This window comes from Armigeres subalbatus, chromosome 3, assembly GCF_024139115.2.
Source record: "Armigeres subalbatus isolate Guangzhou_Male chromosome 3, GZ_Asu_2, whole genome shotgun sequence".
Lineage (NCBI taxonomy): Eukaryota > Metazoa > Arthropoda > Insecta > Diptera > Culicidae > Armigeres > Armigeres subalbatus.
In genome coordinates, this window is record NC_085141.1 from 384888904 (window position 1) to 384915099 (window position 26196).

The 26196-nt window shown below is 38.2% G+C and overlaps 1 protein-coding gene across 5 annotated transcripts in view; it reads right to left on the bottom strand.

Annotated features, from left to right (window-relative positions):
- Window positions 1-3797: 3797 nt before the first annotated feature.
- LOC134226693 (venom dipeptidyl peptidase 4) overlaps window positions 3798-26196 on the bottom strand; it is a 62870-nt gene continuing 40471 nt past the window's right edge. For all 5 annotated transcript variants that reach the window (XM_062707635.1, XM_062707639.1, XM_062707638.1 and 2 more), the window contains 5 exons: window positions 6792-7277; window positions 5722-6730; window positions 4874-5422; window positions 4599-4810; window positions 3798-4532 (listed from right to left, as the gene is read on the bottom strand). In XM_062707635.1, the coding sequence (XP_062563619.1) occupies window positions 4434-4532; window positions 4599-4810; window positions 4874-5422; window positions 5722-6730; window positions 6792-7277 (2355 nt within the window). In that variant the 3' untranslated portion in view covers window positions 3798-4433. The remainder of the gene's footprint in view (window positions 4533-4598; window positions 4811-4873; window positions 5423-5721; window positions 6731-6791; window positions 7278-26196) is intronic.

Sequence of the window (26196 nt, forward strand, 5' to 3'; positions counted from 1 at the left end):
TGCCGATACGACATGTTTTGTAAATTGAGATATTGTTACGACATAAATTATAAGTTTTATGTTTATTCGAATTTATGCCACAGATCCAATTTTGAGCTAAATAATTTAAAGCTAAAGAAGGATTCGATAATAAATTACTTTGACGTTTCTATGTGTTTTAGTTAAATGCACTTGAGTCATCTCATGCGCGTTTTTTTTTATTTAACTCATTTATTTTTACGTAGATTGTGGAATAAACACGTTTTTACGCAGATTTTCCTCATGGATTTTTCACGCGGTTTATCGAAAAACCGATTTTAGTTGAAGTCGTTTTTACGCGGATTTCGGGATAATTAGAAATTGCATATTGTCAGGGAACTGTAAAAGTAGGTATACTTATGACATTGTTTTCCTCAAGAAACAATAATAAAACATTTATTCTCTTCTCGTAGAGAAATAATAACAAATTATAATTAAAAACTTTCAGCAAGAAATGACTCTCGAACAACATTCGAAAGCTAAAAAGGTGACGAGTGTTTTTCATTCGACTTGAGTCGTTTTTCAGTGTGCTATCGAGCATCCATAATGCCAAAACATCTCGTTATTCCTGTACCTCCTCGAGCATACTCGAACGATGAGTCGTTTTCGTGATCGAATCGAAACCCGTAATGCCAAACATGTTCGACTCGATAGAATTACGTTCGAATCGAGATGCACAATGCCACCCCTGATTTACTGGTCAATTCAAATAATCATTAGTTGGCCAATCGATCACCCGTGGCGCGCGCATCGGATTTGCTCTAGTTTGACGTTTGCTTACTACCGCCATCTGGTTCGTGATTTGCATAACTAACTGAAATCAACAGATGTCGTTAGTGTTTGAACGACGATGAATTTGATGAGTGAATGTTCAATGTGTTATGTCTGTTTGTCTGTGGTTCGATTTAAAATAAAACCTGCAAAATTATTTATCAGATCGCTCACTGCAGGTAAACTATCAGAATTCGAAATCTGATGGATTACTTGTAAGAACTGGTGTTCCCCAAGGCAGTATACTGGGGCCGCTATTGTATAACATGTTTACTTCTGACTTACCTACCTGATTTACCACCAGGGTGTCAAAAATCTTCATTTGCAGATGACACGGGCCTTTCTGCCAAAGACCGAAGCCTTCGCGTCGTTTGTAGTAGATTGCAAAAAGGTTTGGATATTTTCTCCACTTACTTGCGGAAATGGAAAATTTTCCCGGATGCTTCCAAAACTCAGCTTATTATTTTTCTACATTAGCCGAGAGCTTCTTATTCGAAACCTCCTAGCAGACATATCGTCACTATGAATGGAGTTCCAATTAATTAGTCTAGCGAAGCCATATATTTAGGACTTCTGCTAGACCATAAATTAACTTTTAAAAATTACATTGAAGGCCTTCAAGCCAAATGTAACAAATATATTAAGTGTCTATATCCACTTATAAACAGAAAATCAAAACTTTGTCTTAAGAACCTGCCATGTTGTAGGGTAAAGTGCCCAATAGTGGACCCCCAACCAATAGTGGACCCTCCAGCCATTTTTGCATTATTACAGCACAATGTAAACATTTTGCTATGAAATTCCATCGGGAGAACCTACCTTACAGTTCTATGATTTGATTACATGCATTGGAAATGCTATGGAAAGTAAAAATAGATGATTTTTTACAATTCTATAAAAAATAAACACGAGTGTGTCCATTATAGGAATATTTTGGGGGGTCCATAATAGGGAAGAAGAACGTCTCGAAACGGAACATAAAAATCAAATGAAGTGTCGACTATAGGGAAGCAATTTCCTATTATGGACCCCCAGGGGGTCTACTATAGGGCGAATTCAGTCAGACTTTAAAATGTTAATTTCAACGAATAACGTCGAGTATTTGCGTGTTTCATGTATGTATCGTGAAGAGGAGATGCAGAGCTTGATATTAGATATCACACAGAATTAATATTTTGAAAATTTCCACTCCTTATACCAGGAAGAGCAAAATTTCCCTACTAGGGGGTCCACTATTGGGCATTTTACCCTAGTTGCTGCAATAACAGTAAGAAGGCACTCCAGAAGATTCAAAATAAAATTTTGAAAATGATTCTGAAGTTGCCTCCGTGGTATAGTACCAATGAACTTCAAAGAATTTCTAATATTGAGACATTGCAACAAATGTCCAACAAAATAATTTCTTATTTTAGACAAAAATCGTTGCAATCTTCTATTGCAACGATTAGCTTCTTGCACCCTTAGTATAAATTATGTTAAGTTTAGATTGAGTTTAAAACATTACAATTCCTACATGGTCCAACGCTTCAACAAGAAGAAACTCTTAGTTCAACCAGAGGAAAAATCTTAACTTCCAAATGCAATTGAAATGTATTAATAATCTTCTTCTATATAAAATAATAAAATCTTATATATAAAAATGAAATGGTCTGTGTTCGTATCCGCATAACTCGAAAACGGCTGGATGAATTTTCTTTATTCCTTCAGCGGATATGTTCGTTTCGGTTTCCGACGGGTTTTTATGATATTTCCCTATGCAAAATTACGACTAAAGCCAAGTAAATGGCAAAACATTAAAATTGAGAATCGTATAGAAATTTCGCATGGGCAGTGCAGAACGCGCATTTTCGCCTACTATGCAGGACAACGTCTGCCGGGTCAACTAGTAATAACTAAAAATGTATCATAGCAAATAATGATGATAGTGTTAAGAAAACATGCAACACCTAATCTAAGAGATGAATGCATGTATTAGATTCAAATAAATCAAATCAAATTAGTTTAAAAAAATAATATTTATCCAAAAATACATTATCCATAATGGTTTACCGAAATCCGTAAAAAATCAACGTAAGGTTGTCTAAAGAAATCTGAGCAAATGTTCAGTTTGAACGAGACAGTGCAGTGTTCGAACAATATCAAACAGACACATTGTTGCGGTAGTATAGGCCTGAATAGTATCTATATAAGGTCTAGTCAAAATAACTTTAACGATAAGGTGGAAAACTGAGATATGGAATCATATCTGTTCTTCTATGTGGTAATGCTGGTGGGAAATTAGTCTCAATGGAGTGTAATCTTATAAAACTAGGGTGTCATGCCAAAGAAATGAAAAAAATAGCCAACTCGGCTGACCCAAAAAAAATATCATAGAATTTTAAATTTTAGGGTAAATAATACTCGAAGCAATAATTATGAATGAAAAATCGTTATTTGTTAAGAAAAATGATGTCTGGTATTAGCCTTTTCATGAAAGTTTTTCGGGTGATTGGTATAAGGAACGTGAATGGACGGAATTAGGAACAATGCCTTTTTAGATGATTGTAATTGAGAGGGTAAGAATCAGAGGGGTGTAAGTGACATTTTGGTCAAATTCGAGTTGATCACAGCTAAAGATACTCTGGTTTTAGAGCGCTGCGGCAATATATTGATGTAATTTGTACGTTATTTGAAAAAAATATAAAAATTCAAGAAAATTAGTATTTTTTTAATTTTCATACAATTTGTATGGAACGAAAATATTGAAAAACTTTACACCCATTTTTCTCAAAACTAAGTTTTTGTCACTTACACCCCTCTGCGTTTGACACCCCCCCCCTCAATTGCTTAGTTTATGTTTATGCGCATTGTATTATGAACGGAATAAAGGCACAGCACGGAATTGGAATTGCCTTGCTTGTAGCTCTACTATCAAGCAGTAGAACTAAATAAAAGAGTACTACTTCGACATTTCTCTATGCTAGCTCAACAACTAATTTTCTTTTCTAATTAAAAAAAACTAATTCATCTCCGGCATTAAAAAATCTATATGAAATTGTTTATTTATCAACATTTAAATAACAAACTACATTTCGTGGCTTATCTTTAACACAGCTCATACTAGTTGTAAACATTCATTCAAGATACCCCTTCAAAGAACATCAAAATGTGGATTAAAAATAAATCTATTTAAAACAAATGTTTCGTAACTACACACACGTAGTAAGAAACAGGACAATTAAAATTTTACACATTATTTCTTCTGAATACTGACTAGTATTTTCCTAATTTGTAAAACTTGGCATCTTGTTCTTTTGTGCTTAAAATATTGGCTATGACAATGGTTGATGGTCGTGTTATATCACAAACCTATTATGGGTATCATTAGCTGGTAAAATGTACACAAACACACCACATGAGGCAATAGAGAACATTTGCATCCCAATCAGGTTAAGCATCGGCCCACTATTTACAGTATCGCAACTATTGGACTTGTGCGCAAAATACACTATTTTATAAACTATTTACAAAACGGACTGGCTGCCATTGATGACTTCTCGCAGATGGAACACCTGCAGAAGGCTGGATAAGTCTTTTGGGACGAAGGAATCATTGTCCGGTATGAAGTACATTTGGTGCTCGCCGTCCTCGGCTAGAAGGCCGTGTCAGTCCCGAAGGTCGAAACACTCGCTAAAGAACCGGCCTAGGGTGTGGTACAGATGGGGCCGCACTCCCGCGAGACTGTGATCCTCGTCTGGGTAGCTCTGTTGGGGTTGTAGTGAGACGTTGGCTTTCAATAGTTACGCTATAGTTATAATGCTGGTACTTACCACTTGTTTAAACATGATATCATGAGTTTCCAGAGCACGTGCGAGTTGCATAGCCTGTTGATAGTGGACGTTATCGTCGTAAGTTCCATGAATCAACATGTACTTTCGGTCTCGGAACTTTTCATAAAACGCGGTCAGTCGAGACTGTTCGTAGCCTTGCTTGTTGTCCGTTGATGTTGGAAGCCCCATATAACGCTCAGTATAGATGGAATCTGAACACAAAGTGAATATATTGTAACAATTATGATCGCACAATAGAATTTATGGCCGTTTACCATAGAATGTCCAATCGGTGACGGGAGCAACTGAAACGGCACACTTGAACACATGCTCAGAATCCTTTGTCAAAGCCATTGCTGATGCATAGCCACCGTAACTCCAACCCCAGATAGCAGCGCGGGACGGATCGACGAATGGCAGCTGCTCGCCAAGTTTTTTAGCCGTTGTGATCTGATCTTCGATTTCGTATGTTCCCAACTGGCGGTAGATTTGGAACAACAACTTTTCACCTCGTAGACCGGATCCTCGACCATCGATCTTGGCGTAGATTACCGATCGGTTCGAGCTCATATAATGGCCCCAACCAATTGACCAAGAGCTAGTTACCGAATAAGAATTTGGACCTCCATAGACATCAACCAGCAGCGGGTATTTGGTCGATCCAGTCAGATCAGCACCAGGAGGAATCAGTAACATCACTTTGGAGGTAAATCCATTGCCCAAGTCGATTTCGTGATATTGAACGGAAGGCACCGACTTGCCTTCCAATTGAGATCGCAGCTCAGAGTTTGTTTCCAGGGTTTTAATAGGCTTGAGAGTAATGTCTGAAAATTGTAATATTGAATTAGTAACAAAGAATAAAAAAACTCGCTGAAATGAGAAAAAGTCTATTTGTTTTTTATTACTTTGCTTTTGATAGGATGAAGATGAAAGTGTGGAATTAAAATCAATAAAATAAATATTAGTTTAATAAAAATACACCAAAAAATAATAACGTCTCAAAAAATTTAACGAATATTCTAAAAATATTAAATATTTCGGCCATTTCGGGTTAATTTGCATTACCACCTTACTTTACGAAAAACATAGCTGAAAACAACTTAAACATTATTTTAAAACTTACCATCGTTGGCAAAATTCCACTCAAACATCTCTGCCCAAGGCACATTCGGTCCTTTAGCTTCCAGTACAATATAATTTCCCTTTTTGCTCATTTGTGCATTGAAATAGGACTGGGTCGGACTCGATCCAACCTTGCAAGACAAGCACACTGGCTTGGCACCGGAAACACCTTTCACTGCGAATATGTGCAGCACATGGGAATCTTCTTCCGTGTTGGCACCATAAAATATCAGATTGTTTTCCGGCTCCCACATTAAAATTTCTTGCACCACATATTTTCCGCTGGTGAACGCCATGCTACTCGTAGTTTCAGTTGACATCATTGTGATATGATTGTAGCCTCCAGCGTCTGCTTGATCCTGGGATTTTATGATCACAAATTGTGATCCATCTTTGTTAAACACCGGTGCGCTAAACAGCTCCAACCATCCTCCATTGGCACGAATTTCTTGAATTACATCGCATTTATTGGTTCCATCACACGTCGTTATGATGGCATGGTTCTGTACTCGATTCTTCCATATCGTTATAAGACGATCATTGTTGGCCCAACCAACCGAGGCAATAATGTGATCTTTCTCTGATGTTACTAAAGCAGTTGGTGGTTCAATTTCAACTTGAGCTATATTCGTTAGGTTCACCTGATAAAGATTCACTGTTGGATTTGTAGTTCCTGCCTTCGGATAGTGCAGAGTGAGTTCATGCGGATATTGGAACTCCGGATGACCAGGAGGTCCATATATTGGAATTTTCATCAGCCTTGTATTGGTATCGTTAAACCTAATAAATGCAAGCTTCTGACCATCCGCCGAAAACCACGTGGCAATATTTGTGGAGAAAACTTCTTCCTCGTAAACCCAGTCGGGAATTCCATTGTAGATACTGGCTTCGCCGTCATTTGTAATCTGAACCTCCACAGCATCTGGCGATGATTTATAGTACAAATTGTTAAGGTAGACAAAAATGAAAGAGTTTCCGACCGGGCTCCATTCCACCACGTTGAGAGCTCTCTGAAAAAGCGAAACATATGAAAATTTATCTTAAACCGCATCATATCCCAAGTCATCTTACCCTTACGCCACCAACATTAACCTCAATGACACGATCATTCTGAAGATCAACAATATCATAAACCGCCAAAAAGCTGTGCCGGAAGATTTTGCTGTAGCCCCTGGCGACCAACAGGTACCGCTCGTCGGCCGAAAGATCAAACTTAAAACCCTGCAGCAGTTCTTCATGCTTCTCATCCAGTAACGTCTTGGTTTCATTCGTTGCCGGGTTATATGCAAGCACCCGGCCGACCTCATCCCGCGAAATCACCTGCCCGCCCGAGGACCATGCACCGCTGAAACTACGTGCCGCCAGTTTACCGGTGAGGAAATCGTCCAAAGTAATCGAGTCTGCACCGGACACGACCGGACTGCTATTGCCATTATCACTTGCATCGTCTCCGGTAAGCACCACGACCAGGGTGATCACAACAGCCAGTACGATCGCTACTCCGCCGCCTATCAGTAGATATTTCTTGGTGTTGCGTTTCTTCGAACCTACCAGTTCCTATACGAGTGTGGGAGAATAAAACAATTATTATTAGTAATAAGTATAATATTTATTCATTAATATTTATTTATCCATTATTTAGTCCTAAAACCTTTATTTCTGTTTTTTTTGCATGTCAGTGTTTAGATTTTCCCCTTGAAGATGCAATAAAGTTTATTCGCAGTTTTCAAGTCAGCTAAATTGCCTGGGCGGCTGAAGATAATGAATTTCAATCATTAGATAATACGAAACAATGGCTTTACGTCACCCATCTGTACTATTTGGTGCAGAGGCAGTTAGGCATCAATCATTTTTTGAAAAAGATTGGCTTATCAATGTCACGAAGTGTCATCGAAGTGGCTATTAAAAGATATCAGCAATTACATTGAGAGCTGGAGATAGGTTCAAAGAAATCCCAATTTAAAGTACCTCGTGGAAACGGTAATTCCAGACGATTAAACTCAGAAACTACTTGTAAGCGCTTGTACTTTAACTTGAACTGTAACTAATATCTTGTGCTCGATGTTTCAACAAAATACGAGCGTTTGATGACTAACACGAAAACACGAAAAAGAAATATGTGCAAGGTAATTTTGAGAAAATCGCGTTAGAATTAGGTAGGGGGAAAGACGGCTTTGGCAGGTTTTGTTCTATTATTGTAAGGGGGTTTTTTATGACTGATTATGCTCAAATTTGGCCTAAATATTCTTTGCATATCAAAGAACATTGTGGCCAAATTTCATAAAATTTGGTCGACAAAAACCCCCCTGCCAATAATAGAACAAAACCTGCCAAAGTCGTCATTCCCCCTATGTTGAAAATAAAAATTTGTGATGCAAACAAACCGATATGCATTTCAAGGGTCCCAATACATCGTAAATCTTTTAGAAAGCCTTAATTTTAGGAATTCTGAGGTTGTCGAATATGGAGGCTCTGCGCTTGTGAATTTGTTTGCATCCGTTGGAGTCATTTGCAATTACTTTGGTGCAAGCAATGAAGAACTACTATTTACTCTCCATAGAGTAAAGTGTTGGGATTCTTCCATTCTGTAATAGACCTGTGCGCCGATGTACTTTGAACCGGCAGCGGCCTGAATGCAATTTTCTAATGGTGGCGGTGGCTCGGATCGGCGCGATTCAAAAGTGCATTGCAATAAGTATAATTTATATGGTAAGCTGTTAGGTAATCCTTCAGGAATACCATGAGAAAATTAACCTAGGATTCCTTTAAAAAATTCTGCAGTAATTTCTTTACTATCTCATCCAGTGATTTGACTCCAGGGCACAACGTAAGTCTTTTTTAGCACAGACAGAAAGTTAATATCGTCGAATTTCGCGTTAGTCTCATACAATGAGTTCCTTTTTAAGTGTGAGGTTTTAATCCCACATAGGTTATTGTTAATTTTAAGAAGCTAATCCATCGAAGATTCCAATCAAAATTTATGACACATGAGCTTGGAGATTAGCCTTTCTTCAAATATTTCCAATCTTGGATACTTCTTAGACTCCACACTTCTATTGTAGTTTTTCATCAGCAAGCAAGTACAGCCATGACCGTTGCGACAAAAGGTCACATTTTATTCTACCACAAGTATTGAAGAAACCCTGGTTCGAGGGATTGGGAATTAGTCGAGGCTTTCGAAAAGTCGATAAATGTCTACTCTTCAAATGCGCATTCCTATCGACATTGACATCTTTGCACTATGGGGAAAACTATTCAAACGAGAATCGGATCCTTGCGTGAAAGTTTATTTGATTAATGCTGTCCCGAAGAATACAAAACAGCTGCAAACGCCACCGAAATACATTTTTTTGCAGCTTAAAAAATACGCTTAAAAAAACTGGTGGCAACTCGATGGTTTAGCGCTAAACGGCCACAGATGCCATTGCGGCGAACACATTTTTTGCAGCAACTACCACGTGGTACCGACATTTTATTTTATTTCCGCGAAAATCGTTATTTGCAGTTACCAAGTGATGGTGTTGTACTTTAATGAAAACTATTGGCAAATCAACTCTCGGGTACTTATTCAAAAGGACGTATGTGATTTTGTAAACAAAGATTAAAACGTCGATTTGTTCAATCTGATGGCACTCCCACGCAAACCAACACCACCAACAGGTAGCCGAAGCCTCCCCCTATCTGTCTGTCTATGGTAATGATTTGTGTGGGAGGGCGATCAGATCGGATAAATCGACGTTTGAAACTTTGTTGACAAAATCACATACGTCCTTTTGAATAAGTACCCGAGAACTCTCTCTTGTGTTACACGCTATAGTTCTGGAAAGGTTCGAATTATTTTCAATAATGTGCCATTAAAATCTACAGCAGCCAAACGAAAATCTAGACCTCGCAAGAAAATGCTCACTTGATCGCTGCCCTCGCCGACGACGCATGGTTGCCAGTACTGAGATTTTCATTTTCATTGAGAGAGGTCACGCGATATTTACACTTTATTCTCTCCCGCTTTCATAGAAAACATAAACAATGAAAGGAATTCTGCGAAATTTTCACAGATTTTTATTTCATGAAAGCGCATCAAACTAGTGTAAACAAGCTGTTTCTTCTTCAATAATGTTACTTCTAACTCGAAAATCAAAAACAATACAATCATTGTATCGATTAGTCATCGTTATTTGCACAAATCCATTGAAACTTTTTAGAAATTTAGATTTCAAAACAAAGCACATTCCCATCATGACTACTTGTAAAGTGACAGGTAACCGGGAGAAGGCTACATTTTCATTTGGTCTCTTGAAAATGAAAATGCAACTGTTTTCGCTTTCACATGACAGTCACGAAAATTAGCAGTACTGAGTTGCTCGATAATTTTCCACCAAATAGATGCAGACGCCACCAATGCAAACAAAAAAATGAGTGCTGCTGAATTCAATATTTATGTTACGGCTACGCAGTCTTTATTTGTAGAAACGATTTTATTCGTTGCCCAACGTTTCGACACGGGGATTGTGTCTTCCTCAGGGGGCGATTATTTGTGTCGCTTCACGTCTATCGTTTCGTCTAACTGTAACTGTCTGAACTGTTTTATGTTCGTACATTATTACGGAACACTACAAATCGTGGTATCACAAAACTGAATTTAATGATGACAATGTTTTTTTTTGCTGGGAATGCCATCGACACTATCATTGCGAGTCAACTTTTTGCATTTAACTTGTGTTAGTTTTAATTTTAGTGGCAATTGCCGGAATATCAACTCTCTTTTGTAAAGAATGGTGGGCCTAAAAAGGTTCGATATATGTTGAACAACGTGCTTCTGAAATCAATAAAGCTATGTCCATTTAGAATCCGGAATAATAAAATCACCTGTATCTCGGTAACGGATTGACGTACAAATAAGGTTGATACATCAAAACATGGGTAATTCACTGCACTTTAAGGAAAAAATATTGATACAAATCATTTCTTCTTGTTTCTAGTGAAAATTCGCACCTAATTCTTTATTCCTCTCATCAAAAGTTGCACACCTCCGGAGTCAACTTACTTGGCACATTTATCCCACATTTTGGTCATCTGAGTCGCGTCCCGAGCTGTTTTCCACTTTTCTTAAGCTTCCGCTTCATTACTGCCCAAAATGTCTCGATGGGCCGGAGCTGTGGGCAGATTTATGTTTTCATCGATGAAATCTTCGTTATTATCGCGGTACCACTGGATGACTTACCGGATCGAACCAGTGAACCTGGGTTGCTCACATTTTCTCCAACTGTGAGAAACCGGCACCAGTGGCTCCGTTACATTTACCGGATTGAACCAGTGAGCAAACTTGCTCCCGGAAAACTCCCCCGTACAAATAAAAAAACAGTAGCCCTGGGTCTCTCGGTGTTTCTTCAACTGTGAGAAACCAGCACCAGTGGCTCCCCCCGTGCAAATCAAAAAACAGTAGCCCTGGGTCGCTCCGTACTCTTTTGCCAGCTCGAACCAGTGAGCAAACTTGCTCTCGGAAAACTGCTCCGTGCAAATCCGTGCGATGCCTGCTGCGATGCGCATAAATCAGGAACGTATTCAAGGATGCGTAAATACTATGCGTTACGTAAATATGATGGGGTTATAAAGCACCCTCTCACAACCCTGAGAGAAGACTGGTGAGACGATAACTTTTTGGAGAGGAAGGATCTTTCCAAGGCTTCCAGATGGGGATGACTTCCGCTGACTTCCAAGACGATGGGAACTAGCTAAGATGGAGACACTGATTATAGAACAGCGAAAGGTGCTCGGAAAACGGATGTGTTTGAGTTTCAGACTCATGATGTTGTTGGGCCCTCCTTAGCCGTGCGGTAAGACGCGCGGCTACAAAGCAAGACCATGCTGAGGGCGGCTGGGTTCGATTCCCGGTGCCGGTCTAGGCAATTTTCGGATTGGAAATTGGAAATTGACTTCCCTGGGCATAAAAGTATCATCGTGTTAGCCTCATGATATACGAATGCAAAAATGATAACTTGGCTTAGAAACCTCCGTCTAAGACGAATTAAGTACTGTCCATTTAATTCCACCAGTTAATTTTCGTTATCTTTGCAGATACGTATTTCGACCACAGCTGTGTGGTCGTCTTCAGTGTCTTGTACTTGACTCGACTTAAGTCAAGTCGAGTCAAGTACAAGACACTGAAGACGACCACACAGTTGTGGTCGAAATACGTATCTGCAAAGATAACGAAAATTAACTGGTGGAATTAAATGGACAGTACTTAATTCGTCTTAGACGGTTTAATACATTCCACTAAACGAGCTAAATATATTTTTCTTAGAAACCTCGCCGTTAACAACTGTGGAAGAGCTTAATGAACACTAAACTGCGAGGCGGTTCTGTCCCAGTGTGGGGATGTAATGCCAATAAGAAGAAGAAGAAGAAGAATGTTGTTGAAACCTGGAACCTTCATGTTTTTCGATGATTTGATATAGGCTATCAATTCGCACGCTGAAATTTCCAACTCCTCCGGAAAGTCGTTCGTCGTAAAATGGATGTTGATAGCATGCTCGTTGAAGGCTGATTCGTGTGGACTGACGATGTTTTGTATAAGATTGTGCGAGCTGACGAAGTGACGACCTATTTCGGCGACCTTCTCTGCAGGTCTGTATTTTAAAATATTAGCTATTTTCCAGACCGGCTTAGTACAGTCTGGGAGAGCACGGATCATATTGGAGAAATTACTATTTCTGAGATCCACCATGGATGATTTTTGTCAAGCGATTGCAATGTGTCTTAAGAAAAGGCAGCTCAGTAAGCTAGTACTGCCTTCGAGTGACACTTCATAGACGGATAAAATCTTTGGTGAGTGTATCGATGGTTAGGGTGTAAGCAACCTGTCGAGCTTTGTGAACAGGTGCCAGTTCACTCGATGGTAGTTTCGCCGGGAGTGCTAATTGACCGAGGAGCCCACTTCCGCTACCACTGCCTGGGGGATGGGGTCGTTCATGTTTGTGATGTACAAGTCGATTGTTAAATGACTCAGCCGAGTGGGGGAAATCGGGCTCAGGATCGTATAGTGACCTTCCTCTATGTCGTTGCTCCATATGGTTGCATGTTGATTGTTGCCCCAGGCACGGTGCTTGGAATTCAGATCGCTGCCAATGATGTACTGCCCTTGCCTTATCGTGAGTTTGACGATGTCCCTCCGAAGGGCGGTCGATGATCCGCCGCCAGCTTGGGCTTGAGTTGGACAGTACGCCTCGATGAGCGTGATTGTGCCGCCAGAGGTAGTAACTTCGACACCGATGGCCTTGATGATGCTCAGCTGGAAGCTTGGGAGCAGGCGACAGTTGATATTGTAGCGAAGAGCGATGGTCACACCACTTCTCCTGGTCGGCCGGTCGAGTCGCAGGATGCGAATAATCTGGATGTAGATGCTCACCTCCGGTTTTAAGCGCCTTTCGATGATAAACGCTTAAAAGCCACATTCAATGATGAACATGCCAAGAGTGAAGACCTGGTTGAAACGGGTTTTGCATCCGTGAAGCCGAGTGGCGAGCTGCGATATAGATTCTTCCGATGGGACATTTTCGTTCTCCGACTGCCGACGGAATCCAGGAGGATAGACCGGGGCTATTGGCTGGAGCATAGATTCGGTGGTTCTGGAGCTTGAACCGACGCAGTTGCTGCTGCCAGTCGTTTGTGCGGTTCTACCTATGGAAGAATTGGAATCGCTCGTCGAGTTCACCTCGTTGAGTGCAGGAACACGGTTCTTCTTCGGCAGGGTCCTGGTGGTATAGCCTTCTTCCGGATTACCAGGAGCTCCGCTCGATTCGGGCAGCCCTTTGTAGTGGCCCGATGTTTGTCGCCACAGTTGGCGCACTTGGGGTTGGCCATCTCGATCTTCTCGCACCGTCGGTCAGATGGGGTTCGCCACACTTGTTGCAGCGCGTCTTCATGCGGCCATTCCAAGCAGTTGGTGCACCACGTGACGTCGCTGTGCACTTGCCGATATCGCTCCCAGTCAACGACGGGAGTTCTGTGTTCCATATCGATCAGGTAAAGCTGGACGCGATATCTCCTCGCATTGTCGTGACGAGCGATCTTGTGAACGGCCATTGGCTTCAGGCCGTAATTTTCGAGCTCAGCTTGGAGCTCCTCCTCCTTCATGTCGTGGAGTCGTCGCAGCAAAGCCTTAAGCGGCTTCATGCCGGGGTAGTCATGCATGAGTGTAGTACTCATACTTGTGGACCTCGAGGAACTCCACGACGGTTTGATGGTGGTTCTTATTCACCGGCATCATGTCCTCGCTGCAGATCCCCTTAGCGATCAGCTGCCCCCTCCCCCATGAGAGATTTCTTTCATACAAATGATTTTCCAATTATATAATGCGTTAGAAAACGTCAGATTCCCTTCCCATTATTAATGCTTACGTAATATGTGTACGGCTCCATAGAATTATTTCATCAAAAATAGTGATTGTACCGTTTATTTTTTATGATGGCATTTTTACTGTTGTCCAACGTTAACTGAAACGAGAATGGAGCTAGCAATCAGCTAAACAAGTGTTATTCGTACTTTATTCGTATTCGTACTTATGAAAAATGCATTTGTAAGAAGGCCAACTTGGCCACTAGATCCATTGCTGTTCAACGTATGCTCGGTCATAACATAAAAATAATTGTTAAAAAAATCAACCTTCACCATTCAATTATTCAGAAATGCGGGAATCGTTCATTAGGAATTTAAAGAATTGCTCCTAGAACTTCTTCGGAATTTCGTACCAGAATAATTCGGTCTGAAATTGTTTCATGATTTCATTTGAAATTTTTATGGAAACTTAACAAGATATTGGTACTGCTTTCAAAATACGTCTACTTCTAGAATTTCTGAAGAAATTTATAGGAATTCCTTTGAAAATTTCTCCTGTAAGTCCATCAGGAAAGCGATATAATTCTTTCAATATTTTTTAAAACATCTTCTGAGTTTCCTACTAGGAACTCCTTTGAGAATTTCTCCGTGAAATTCTCCAGGAAATGCTCAATGTAATCTTTCTTGATCTCCTTCGGACATTCTTATAAAAAATCCGTTGAAATATCTTTATGAAAGAGGACTTTTCCTCAGCAGTTCCTAAAGAAATATCCAGAGGAACATAAAGATGTATTTCTCGAAAAGTTTTTCAAGTAATTTCCACGAAAATTCTTGGAGGCACTCTGGGAGAATTCCATTAGGGATTCCTGGAGTAGTTTCTGAAGAAAAAGTGGAAACATTTTTCGTATATTTTTTTGAACTTTGGAGGAGTTTCTATAGGATTTTTCCGGAAAAATCTTGAAGGGTTTACTGGGCGATTAAAGCCTGTCCACGTTAAATTTCGGACACTGAGCAATGTCCAATTGATTTGTTGCCATTTCATCACTTTGACAAGAATGAAAATATGCTCAAAGAATCACATAAAGCGGAGAGATTCAGCTGTTATATAAATTAATCATCTCAGTGGTTTGTGAAAATTTTAAAAAATAGCATTAGATGATTGGTGTCCGAAACATGTATGTTTTGCAACCGATTTAACCCTATTTTGAATTTCAAGATGGTTAACTGTCATTTAAAATAATTTTATAAATGTACATGTACCACTTTTACTGGCAACGATTTTCGCTTTCTGTTGCATTTTGTTCCCATTAATAGTGGTACATGTGCATTTTGTTCCAACAAACTTAAAATTCGTCAAGAAACTTCGCATATTTGTCATTACTATCTTTAGAGACATCAGTCATAACACGTACAGTTGAAATGCAGAAAATTGCAAACTTGAATTTTATTTTCGAAGTTCTTCGAAAAATGCGTCTCCTGTAAAATTTACTCAATGTGACATGTACCACTTTCGCTGGAATCGGTGCAAATAGTTTCACATGTAAACGTTTTTGAGCAAACCTATCGAGTCACGTAGGACATGTTTATTCAATTACTTTCATGATCAACTCATGTTAATGTAATACTCTAGTCACGTGCTAACCACGAAAATGATATGAATAATGATAGTACTTTATAATGTTAATTACTAAATATTTCCGATCTTGCTAAACCACCACTATGCGCAAAATGACGAAACTGCTCTATCTCTACACACGTTCCAATTCAGTACGTATTACTACATAAAAAAACCCTCAACGCAGAACCCTATTCGTTCCAAGACGTCCTATGAATACTGATCATTGCACCCCATCAAAGGAAAACCAATTTTGTAATCGAATGCGCAAAACTCGTTTTGAACCTTCCATTCACCGCGTCAGCAACCTCCCACCTGGAACCGCGATCTATTCCGATTCGATCCTCAACCAAAAGTCAAAACACATGGCAAACCGCCACTTTCACTCTCGTTTGCGCCACCGTCGCGCGCCACTCCACCGCCATCGTCAACGGTCGCGGTGCTGAACGCGGTTTTGTGTTTACATTGGCAAATTGAGGTTGATACACCGGTCACGTCCGTCTGTCCGTCCATTGGAGCGTTCGGGGTGCGTGATGCACATCAGAAGTTTTTGAAAGATTATCTCCCGACTTGTACGAAATGTGTTTTGCTTTCAAATGTGTCCAGTACATCGGTAGTACATCGATGAAAAAAAGACATTTCGAAAACAATCCTGCGCCAAGCTTGTTATGAACTTTCAAAACGACTTTGTGGAAAAAAGATATGTATTACATAAATTTATAGAATGTTGTGATGGGGTTCAATGATTTTCACAAGAACCCGTTCGGGCAGGAAATCAACGAACAGGCGGCAGATACTTCGAAGTAGGAGTTGCTGCATAAACTTGATTTTCCTTAAAGCTATAAACATCGACTGCCAATTGAACACTCACGTAATCTATGACGGCAAACCGCTTCGTGTCATAAAGCCATATGAGAAAATTACCAATGGTAAAATGTTACGCGATGTAGGTATTTAGATACAGTGTGCGAGTGCGTTATTAACGGCCAGGGTACCTAAAAACTCGTCCACCATGCTACTGGCGCTTCTTGCGATGTGGACAAACGGGTCATTGATGCGAAACAGAAAAGAAGGAAAAATGCAATTTAATAAGTAATAAGTGCTTCCCTTCAATTTACGGCGGTTACTCGCGTAAATCTTATGATGTGTAAATGTGGCCACATGAGTGACGTGCGGGTGGAATTATTGGGGTGCAATTGAGATAAGCGTTAAAAAGGGTAATCTTCTTGGTAATCTTTGGTCATTTTTGCTATAACGTTAGAACTTAGTTGGTATGATGACCTTTTTCATTAGTGAAGCATATCTTCTTTTTTATGGACTTGGCGTTTTCGACATAGTGTCTTGATTTTGGGTTGGTGAAGTTCCTTGTAATTACGTTTTTCTTTTGTAATTACGTCTCAGTATTTCCAAAACATGAGTCTCCAGTTAGCCTTGCGATCAAAGGCGTAGGATTGCCAATTCGAACAAGTCCCGGTATTGCCAAGACATGTATCGTACTGCAATTTATTATTGAGTACAGATATTAAAGGTCTGTATGACCAACGCAGCGTTGGCCTCGTAGAACTTGGAATTGAAGCCTCGTAGGCTTTGGAATTGAAATTTTCCCACTTCACTTCACTATTAATCATGTCACAGTATTTCTAGTACAATAACGGTATCTCAAACTATTCTTGAATTCAGATCTTGAAGTTCTGTCTGGGTCTTGACGTTTATATTTGAGTTAGCAAAACAAAACATTAACGATACTCCATACTATTCTTGAGCTCAGATTTTTGTGTTCTGTATGAATTATTAAGTTTTGAAATGACTCTATAAAACGCCACAGAGATGAAAAATTTATTAATTATAAAATTTCACTTCCCTCAGGGAGCCAGGTTCCTGGGAACACTTCCGGGCGTGGCCCATGTGTTCAAAGTCTGTCCTCAAAATACTATCTGTTGGGCTTGTCTTTCAAAATCATGTTGATTGGTGTGTTGTCAACTGTTTGTTTTGGCCACCTCCCATCACCAGAAGGGTAATATAATCGCGGGAACACTTATGAACGATTATGTGTCCGGAAATTAGTTCCATCTGTAGAGTTTGCCTCCCAAACTCACGAATTTTGAGCTTTTAAAGACAATGAAGTTTAATTCGTCGCACAATGGGGTTTCGAGCTGATCAAAATGAGTTTTATTCTCTGAGGCTCTCTTTTCCACTTTCCTGAAGGATCCCAGAAATGTTTTGGTACAAAAATGCATCTATTTTGATTGCCTTTCAAAACTTTGATGTTAGAAAAAAAATATAAAGTGCCCAGTACCCTAGAGAACTTCTTATATCAGACAACAATGATTGAGAACTTTTGCATCAACAATGTTGGCATTTTAGCTTCACATCCGAATTGATGGACACTCCGGATGGAAACCATGGACGATCTTCTCTGAAAATTTCATAAAATTCGGACAAAACATGAGCCCACGATGTTTTTCAGTTTAAATTTTTAGGCCACACCGGAACGGGTGAGGACTTGTTTGTTATTAGTAGAAATTGAAGTAGGCCGGTTGAGTTGTGGTCGTGACGGTCTCGAATTTGGAAATTTTCATTTCACACCCTGTATCCGAGTTTTCCCCTTAGACGTAGTTTACGTTAAAACGTGCGGATGTCATTGCAGGAATTATAGGTTTTCATTATTTAAAATACCTATCAAGAAAGTGAGGTGATTGTTTTTGTGGTCATTAGATCTGTTTTCCTTTATTCTAGTCCTCAGGTCCATTATCTGAAAAAGTTTATTTGAATGAGATTGTTCCATTATTCGGAAAAGGATTAATTTGATGAGTTGTCTTCCACTGCCGACCAGTCATTGTTTTATTAGCACACACGTAATTTAAACTAACGTTTCAATGCCAATTTAATAAGGATTAAAAAAAAGTGTGTTTACTAATATCGTTTACTAATATCATATGGGCTAAACACAATTGATACGATTGCGTGCGTTTTGGCAGTTTTGCCATGGGAAAACTGTCAAAACGCACCCAAACGTATCCATGGGGGAAGCTCCTTCATCAGTGCTGCCACCTGGAAAAGTTTAGAGAAAAAGTAGAACCATGGAAATTTGACATGGCATGATATAGAAAATGAGAATTAAAATGTCTCTAGAACGTTATAGAAATTTTTTTGTCAAACAATTTTCAGATTGTGGGGTTAGTAATTCAACAATCTTAAGCATTAACTGCTTATTCGAAAAAAATATAAAAACCGAGATATCATGTCTATTTTGTGTGCTTTTAAAATTCTAACCCCGTAAACCAAGATTCTTTTGGGAAACGTCCTTACTTTTGACGTAGAATTACGTCTTTCGGTAAGATAGGGGGGTCATTCCAAAGTTTCAAATTTGGGACCGTCACGAGAGAGTCAATAACTCAGCCGATTTTCAACGGATTGCGGAGATTTTGGTATGAATCGCTCAGGTAACTCTCTAAGATTTCTAACAACCATTGTAAACAATTGATTTAATGCATTATCTATTGAAAATCCGATTTCGACAGGTAGTGTTGAAATTTCACTTCACAATAAATTCCTACATTTCGTATCCGCAATGAACATGCACAAAATAATTTAATTTTGCATCCACTATCGACCATACGTAATTCTGCGCTCAATTTGCGGTCGTGTCTTCAATACAACCTTCTCCTTTTTGTTTTATAACAAAAATATACTTCATTTCCTATACCACACCGTGTGAAATTTCAATAATTCTACTTTTTCTCTCGATGACAGTTGGTGGTCTTCTCCTCCCCTATTGTGTTTGGTCCAATAGACAGTACTACAAAAGGTCGTGATCGTCAAAAGGCAGAGAGCAAATCGCCTTTCTCTATTTCAGGCGACCAAATGAAAGCATCGTGGGTTCTTTGACCAATTTTGCAGGAAAGGCAGTTATGAAAGGATATTGTGCTTTATTTTGAAATTAAAATTTCTAAATTATTTTAATAGATATATGCCAAGAATAGTGACTAATCGAGTGGGTTTTGTTTTAAAAAAAATCTTAAACAAAGTCTATGTTATCAATTAATTGCATATTATTCGGTAACTCGGCCGTACGAAAACAATTTTTTTGTTAAATATCTTGGCTGTGCATATGCACAGCATATGTTTCGAAATGGACAAATTGATATGAAATTTGCGAAAAAGAATCCACGTGTCTTGGAGGGACTCGAACCCTCAACCTCCTACTCTCTAGATAGGCGTGATAACTTCTACACAACAAGACCACTTTAAGGTCACGTTTGCGGAAAAGCCATCAGAATCCGAGTACCAACCTCCACCGCGGTTAGCTCTCTTTTTTGCAAATTGAATATCTTTCGGATGCTTGATTTGTCCAATCTCCAAATGTGCTTTACTATTGTATATCCACAGCCAAGCATATGCACAGCCAAGATATTTAACAAAAAAATGGTTTTCGTACGGCCGAGTTGCCGAATAATATGCAATTACTTGTAATCAAGTGTCGGTCTTTCACCGTCATTAGTCGTCTGAGTACACGCGACCGCTTACGTAAAAGGCAATCAAACTCATCAAATGCTTTAGCCAAGCAAGCCTTTGGCACAGCAGAGTGCGATTGAATTCGCATTCTATACCGTCCCGCCCAGACAGTTACTGGGGGGCATGGAGTGCGATCCTCTCGTTTAATAAACAATGTGCACTCGCTTGGCTGTGGATATACAATAGCGATTCCAAGCAACAGCATCAAAATTTAAGAAAATTTTTAATTCATGATTTTCTATTGAGTTGAAACTTTGCACAGTTTTTCAATTTCATCTAAATCGTCATTTTTCGATATCAAATCTTCATATTGAGTCACGACTAACTTTTCAAAAGGGTGTATGTGAAATGGTTCAAAAATATTTAAAAAGCTGCACAGCAAAAACGGAATGTTCGATTGTTATGATTTTTTCAGCAAAGTTAGACAACTAAATGGTGATTCTTAAGAAAATGTGCACAGTAAAAAAAATTTTTTGCCTTTAAAAATATCATTTTGTCACAAAAACTCAAATATCTCAAAACCCTATCTTTTTCGAACGTAATTTTTTAGGGAAAACGGTCCATTATATTAGCTATCTACCATAACTAAATGTAGATGGAAAACTAATAAACAAACAACTTATGACATTTCAAACATTTCACAATTTTCACATATAGTAAACAAAAAAAATTTCCGTGTATTTTTTTTTCAAGAATCGCAGTTTGATGCTGATTTTATTGTTAAGGGCCTTGCGTGAGTTAAACAAGTTGTTTGTATGATATTCCATATTTATGTATTCATCGATATTATGTATATTATATGTATAAATATTATATGTATAAATAAATAAAAATGAATTAATATTATCCTAAGTATTAAATTAAATGTGGCAGTTACACAATGTTGTTATAGAAACTCTAAGAGTTTTGGGTTTGAATTTTGGTATGGGTTATGATATCATGAAAACAGTTTATTAATACTTATTTTTTATTTATTTTTATTCAATTTTTTAAAATATCGAACACTTTTGAATTATTATCAGCACAGTTTGAGTATAGTTTTGCTTTAATTTTATTTTCCGACAATGGAATGAAACAGTGAAATTTTTGGGTTCCTTGGATCGTTTTCGCGTTATTAAATTGCTCGCTGAGCTCTGAAGCCTTTATTTCGTACTCTTCAGTAGTAGTAAAACAAAATGATAATTTGGTAAAATCTTTTTCTTTTCTACGATTTGCCCAATCAAAAAGTTCTTTCGCAGTTTTAATTGGATGCTCACGTTCTTTGGCTAAACTTGCTCTTGTGGCCATGCGCTTTATTGTTCCTCCAATAGCATCACAAGGACCTTTGCCATGTGATGTAGCAAAAAATGCCATACTGCATCAATTCCGTACATTGATTTAAATTGACATAGGCTCGAAAAATTCTTACGATTTTTGTACTGCGACGCTGCTCCATCAGACATGAAATATATCTTTTTGACTTCTTTATGCTTATCAACGCGTAAAAGTTAATCATTTTTTCAATGAACAAGTTTACGGATACTGAATCGTGTCTTAAATCTTCGGAAATTATAATAAAACTTAACTTGCGAACTTCCATTAAAATAAATAACGAATGGATGAATTGTAGCTTTTTGTACGTTCCAGTGATGGAACTGCACTTCATCTTGCAATACAAAGCTGTAATTTTCAGAAAAATCACAAATGACTAAAAATTCACCATTTTGTAATGTATTTTTCGTATTTTTAAAAAGCTGGATTGTTCTGTTTTAATGAAATCGTGAGGGATTAAACTTTCTAATTTCAAGCAAAAATATGACACAAACTCATCTACAGGTTTTACAATAGTTTCTATGTCACACCTATCCGTGGTCACCCATTGCTCAAATGATAACTGATCAATATATTTTTCTTCAAACTCAGCGAATAAAGTATTTTCCAATGATGAAGAATCTGGACAATCCGAACAAGATCGTAGATAGCAATTTGATGTTGTATTTTCACACAAAAGACTACCAGTTAACATTTTAATATCCTTTGTTAAATTGATTCTTTTCAAACTATGTAAAATAAGATTAATATTCTCATGGGTTGTGCACACACACATTATGTGTTCCTGAATTGGAAAGAAGCTTACATTGCCTTGGCCGAAGGCTTGCAAATGAGGAAAACCTATTTTAATATTATCGTGAATTTCCTTGAAGCGTGTGTACGCTTCTTTCAAAGTCGTCATCATTAATCGTTTTTGGATTGCTTGACGCTTTCCATCTTTTTTTACTGATACATAATCTTTTTGACCAGGCATAGCTCGACTTACTTCATCATCTTCAAAATATTGAACTACTATTTCTTTTGTCTCATCTGTTAATGCAGTACTAGACCTAGTATTTTTGGTTGAAAGACAGTTATTCTTCAATTGTTTTGCCTCTTTTACTGTATTTCTATTGGTTTTGAACTCATCAATGGCATCCTGAATAGACCACGAACTTGGCAGCATCGACAAAATCAATAATTTTTCTTTCCTTGTCGTGGCTGCATTCGAGAACCTTTCCTTCATATTTATAATTACCTCATCGTAGTCTGTATTTTCCACATCATCAGGTCCTAATTTGAAGAGGTTTCTTCGTACAGCTTCGTTTATTTCACGGTTTTTTTCTCCGGGTAATAAACGTAGTCCATCTTACTCCATTTAATCGGAGTCACTTTTATCCCAGCTATGCCCTCGTTAAAGCGGTCGATGTTGACCTTTTGGATACACTCATCTTCCGATTGATTTGTTGAAACAGATTTCGCTGATGGTACGGTGGCAAGGCTCTCAGCACTTAATACTTCTGGTAATTCCTCAGTTGTTGTCGATACATCTGGCAATTCCTCAGTTGCTGTCGTTTTCGAACTTCCTGCGCTCTGCTCAACCGATGATATACAGATTGCTCTTTTGTCAACGTTTAGACGGCAGGACGTGCAAATGCGTAAATTTGTATTCAATGTGGACATTGGAGCATAACCAGTCGCTTTCAGTTTATCTATGGTGCTTTCGGCGAGATTTCGTAACTGAACACTTTTTTCCATCAAACGGCCTACAACAGTTGAGAAAGCGGCTACTCATGTTGTTCGTAATATTTCAATAAACAAAATCACTTTTAAGTTTTTACTGACTAGTTTGGTGTCATTTGCTTGACTGAAGAAAAAAATTACTATAAGATCTTTAACAACCTTAGTAGTAGTAATTTTTCGTGAGCATTGTCATGGTATGTACCTATCATGCATTTGTTGTTGTTGAAGATACCCGTTTCCTCCCGATCATAAAGTCTATTCTCTAAGAGGTATATTTTTTGCAGGTAAACTATAGACGTACACGTGTATATAAATCTTTGATTTTGCAGCTTTTGTCTTAAAAATAACATTTCTGATATGTTTCTATCAACGTTATTATCAACAGGTTTCAACACTATTAAAAGAATTTTTCGCCAGTCACGTGCAATGAAAATTATGACACTATCAATACTTTTGATCACAACACTGGATCGTGTCTAAGTTTCTTATAGATGCTATGAATAATTAAATCAAAATATCATGAAAACAACTTGTTTAAATCACGTCCCTTAACAATAAAATCTGCATCAAACTGCAATTCTCGAAATAACTTTTTTTTACTAAATGTGAAAATTGTGAAATGTTTGAAATGTCATAACTTTTTTGTTTATTAGTTTACCATCACCAAATTTTTATGGTAGATAGCTAATATAATGGACCGTTTTCCCTAAAAAAATTACGTTCGAAAAAAGATAGGGTTTTGAGATATTTGAGTTTTTGTGACAAAAATTATATTTTTAAAGGCAAAAAAATTTTTTTTTTACTGTGCACATTTTCTTAAGAATCACCATTTAGTTGTCTAACTTTGCTGAAAAAATCATAACAATCGAACATTCCGTTTTTGCTGTGCAGCTTTTTAAATATTTTTGAACCATTTTAACATACACCCTTTTGAAAAGTTAGTCGTGACTCAATATGAAGATTTTATATCGAAAAATGACGATTTAGATGAAATTGAAAAACTGTGCAGAGTTTCAAATATTTTCGAAATGGTCGCTCAGGATCGACTGACATGCCCCCGTGGAATGCCTCAATAGTAAAGCGCATGTGGAGATTGGACAAATCAAGCATCCGAAAGATATTCAATTTGCAAAAAAGAGAGCTAACCGCGGTGGAGGTTGGTACTCGGATTCTGATGGCTTTTCCGCAAACGTGACCTTTAAGTGGTCTTGTTGTGTAGGGGTTATCACGCCTATCTAGAGAGTAGGAGGTTGAGGGTTCGAGTCCCTCCAAGACACGTGGATTCTTTTTCGCAAATTTCATATCAATTTGTACATTTCGAAACATATGCTGTGCATATGCACAGCCAAGATATTTAACAAAAAAATCTATGTTATCAGTTTTTCTGAAACGGATGATAATATTGGGCTGGTTTATTTTAACAAAAGCAACTCAAAATCAACAAGGGATTTTATTGCGAATTGGGGCAGTATATTTTTACCTTATATGGCAGAAGCAGTGTATAAAATCATAACGTCAGATTCTGCCGAGAAAAGAAAAATGATGTTTTATGTTTGAAAACGTGATTATCTATAAAACGTCCACTATTAGCCATTCTACCTTATGTGGCCAACTTTGGAATTCGTCAATGTAGATCGTACAGTTAAAATGAAAAAGGTGCTAAGAGAAGTAATAGGGGCTGTAGGGGAGATGCGGCCAATATGCGCCCCTTAAGCTAATTACTAAATTTAATAATGATTTCATCCGAAAACATGTATTTTCGAAGTGTTTATCAATAATCTAACATATCAGTCATTATATGGTCCAAAAATTTCCATGTAAAGCCAGCAATATTGTAACAAAACAATTTTATTCCAAGATTGAAAATTTCAATCCAAAATAAACAATGCAGGGCAATATGCGCCACCGAAAAATAATAATCAAAATATTCCAATATTTTTCACCAAAATATTCAAACTTTTCTGCACAAGATTAGTTTCAACTCTATCCTTTAAGGTAATCAATGTCTCAGACAGATGGTAGTAAGGAGAAATTTGTTTTGGGTACCTAAAGAAAGGACGTGAGGACGTAAACGCCGAAATTGCGTTGGAATGAGCCAAAATAAAATTTAATTTTTTAAATTTTTAATGCAGAGTTTTTGACTCAATTTTTTCATTGTAAGGCCAACAAATGTTTTTAAGCTTCAGCTGCTTACGATTTTGAGACAAAATTTGTGTCATAAACCGAGAAAAGGTGGTGGCGCATTTTATACATACTTCCCCTACATTATCAAAAATGATAATTTCTAATTCAAAACAGGGCTAACAAAAGGGTAGCTTATTTGGAAGGTAATTAGCTTGAGCTTGATTGACTGCTCGTAGTTGCTACTCCATTATGACCAGATCAGCTGTTCTTGCACAGGGAACCAACAGATGTTTGCTTGGGACTAGCACACATCTTCAATGTACAAGTACTGGTGATCTCATTTGTTAGGTCATACTGGCGCCTGCCACGTCAGAATCGAAGACCACATTATCAAGAAGACTGGCAACACAGTCTGAAATCGGGCGACACTGTTAGCAGCGCTGTCGGTGAGCCGAGGTGGTACTATGTTTGTTTGTGTGAGTGAATTGACACTGTATAGTCAGTTACACGTTCAATCAAAATATATGAAAACCACATTTAAATTATGCTTCGAAAAACTCGAGAAGTACACTGAGATTAAACGTATTTCAATTTTATGAGATCAGCATAACTTTAAGCCGAATAATATTCGGAATTTGGTCTTGAATTGATGAAAGTGCCACACTCTATGTCAATTTCCGTACGGACCTGTTGATTTCCTTCACATCTCGACTGCATACTGTGTTCATGATTTAATTTGAAACAATTTACTCTTTAGATTTTTCTTATTTTTATTATTACCTTGCCTAAAAAGCCAAAAGTTCGAAAAGGTTATGCTATCCTAGACATAGTAGAAAATGAATCACCCACCTT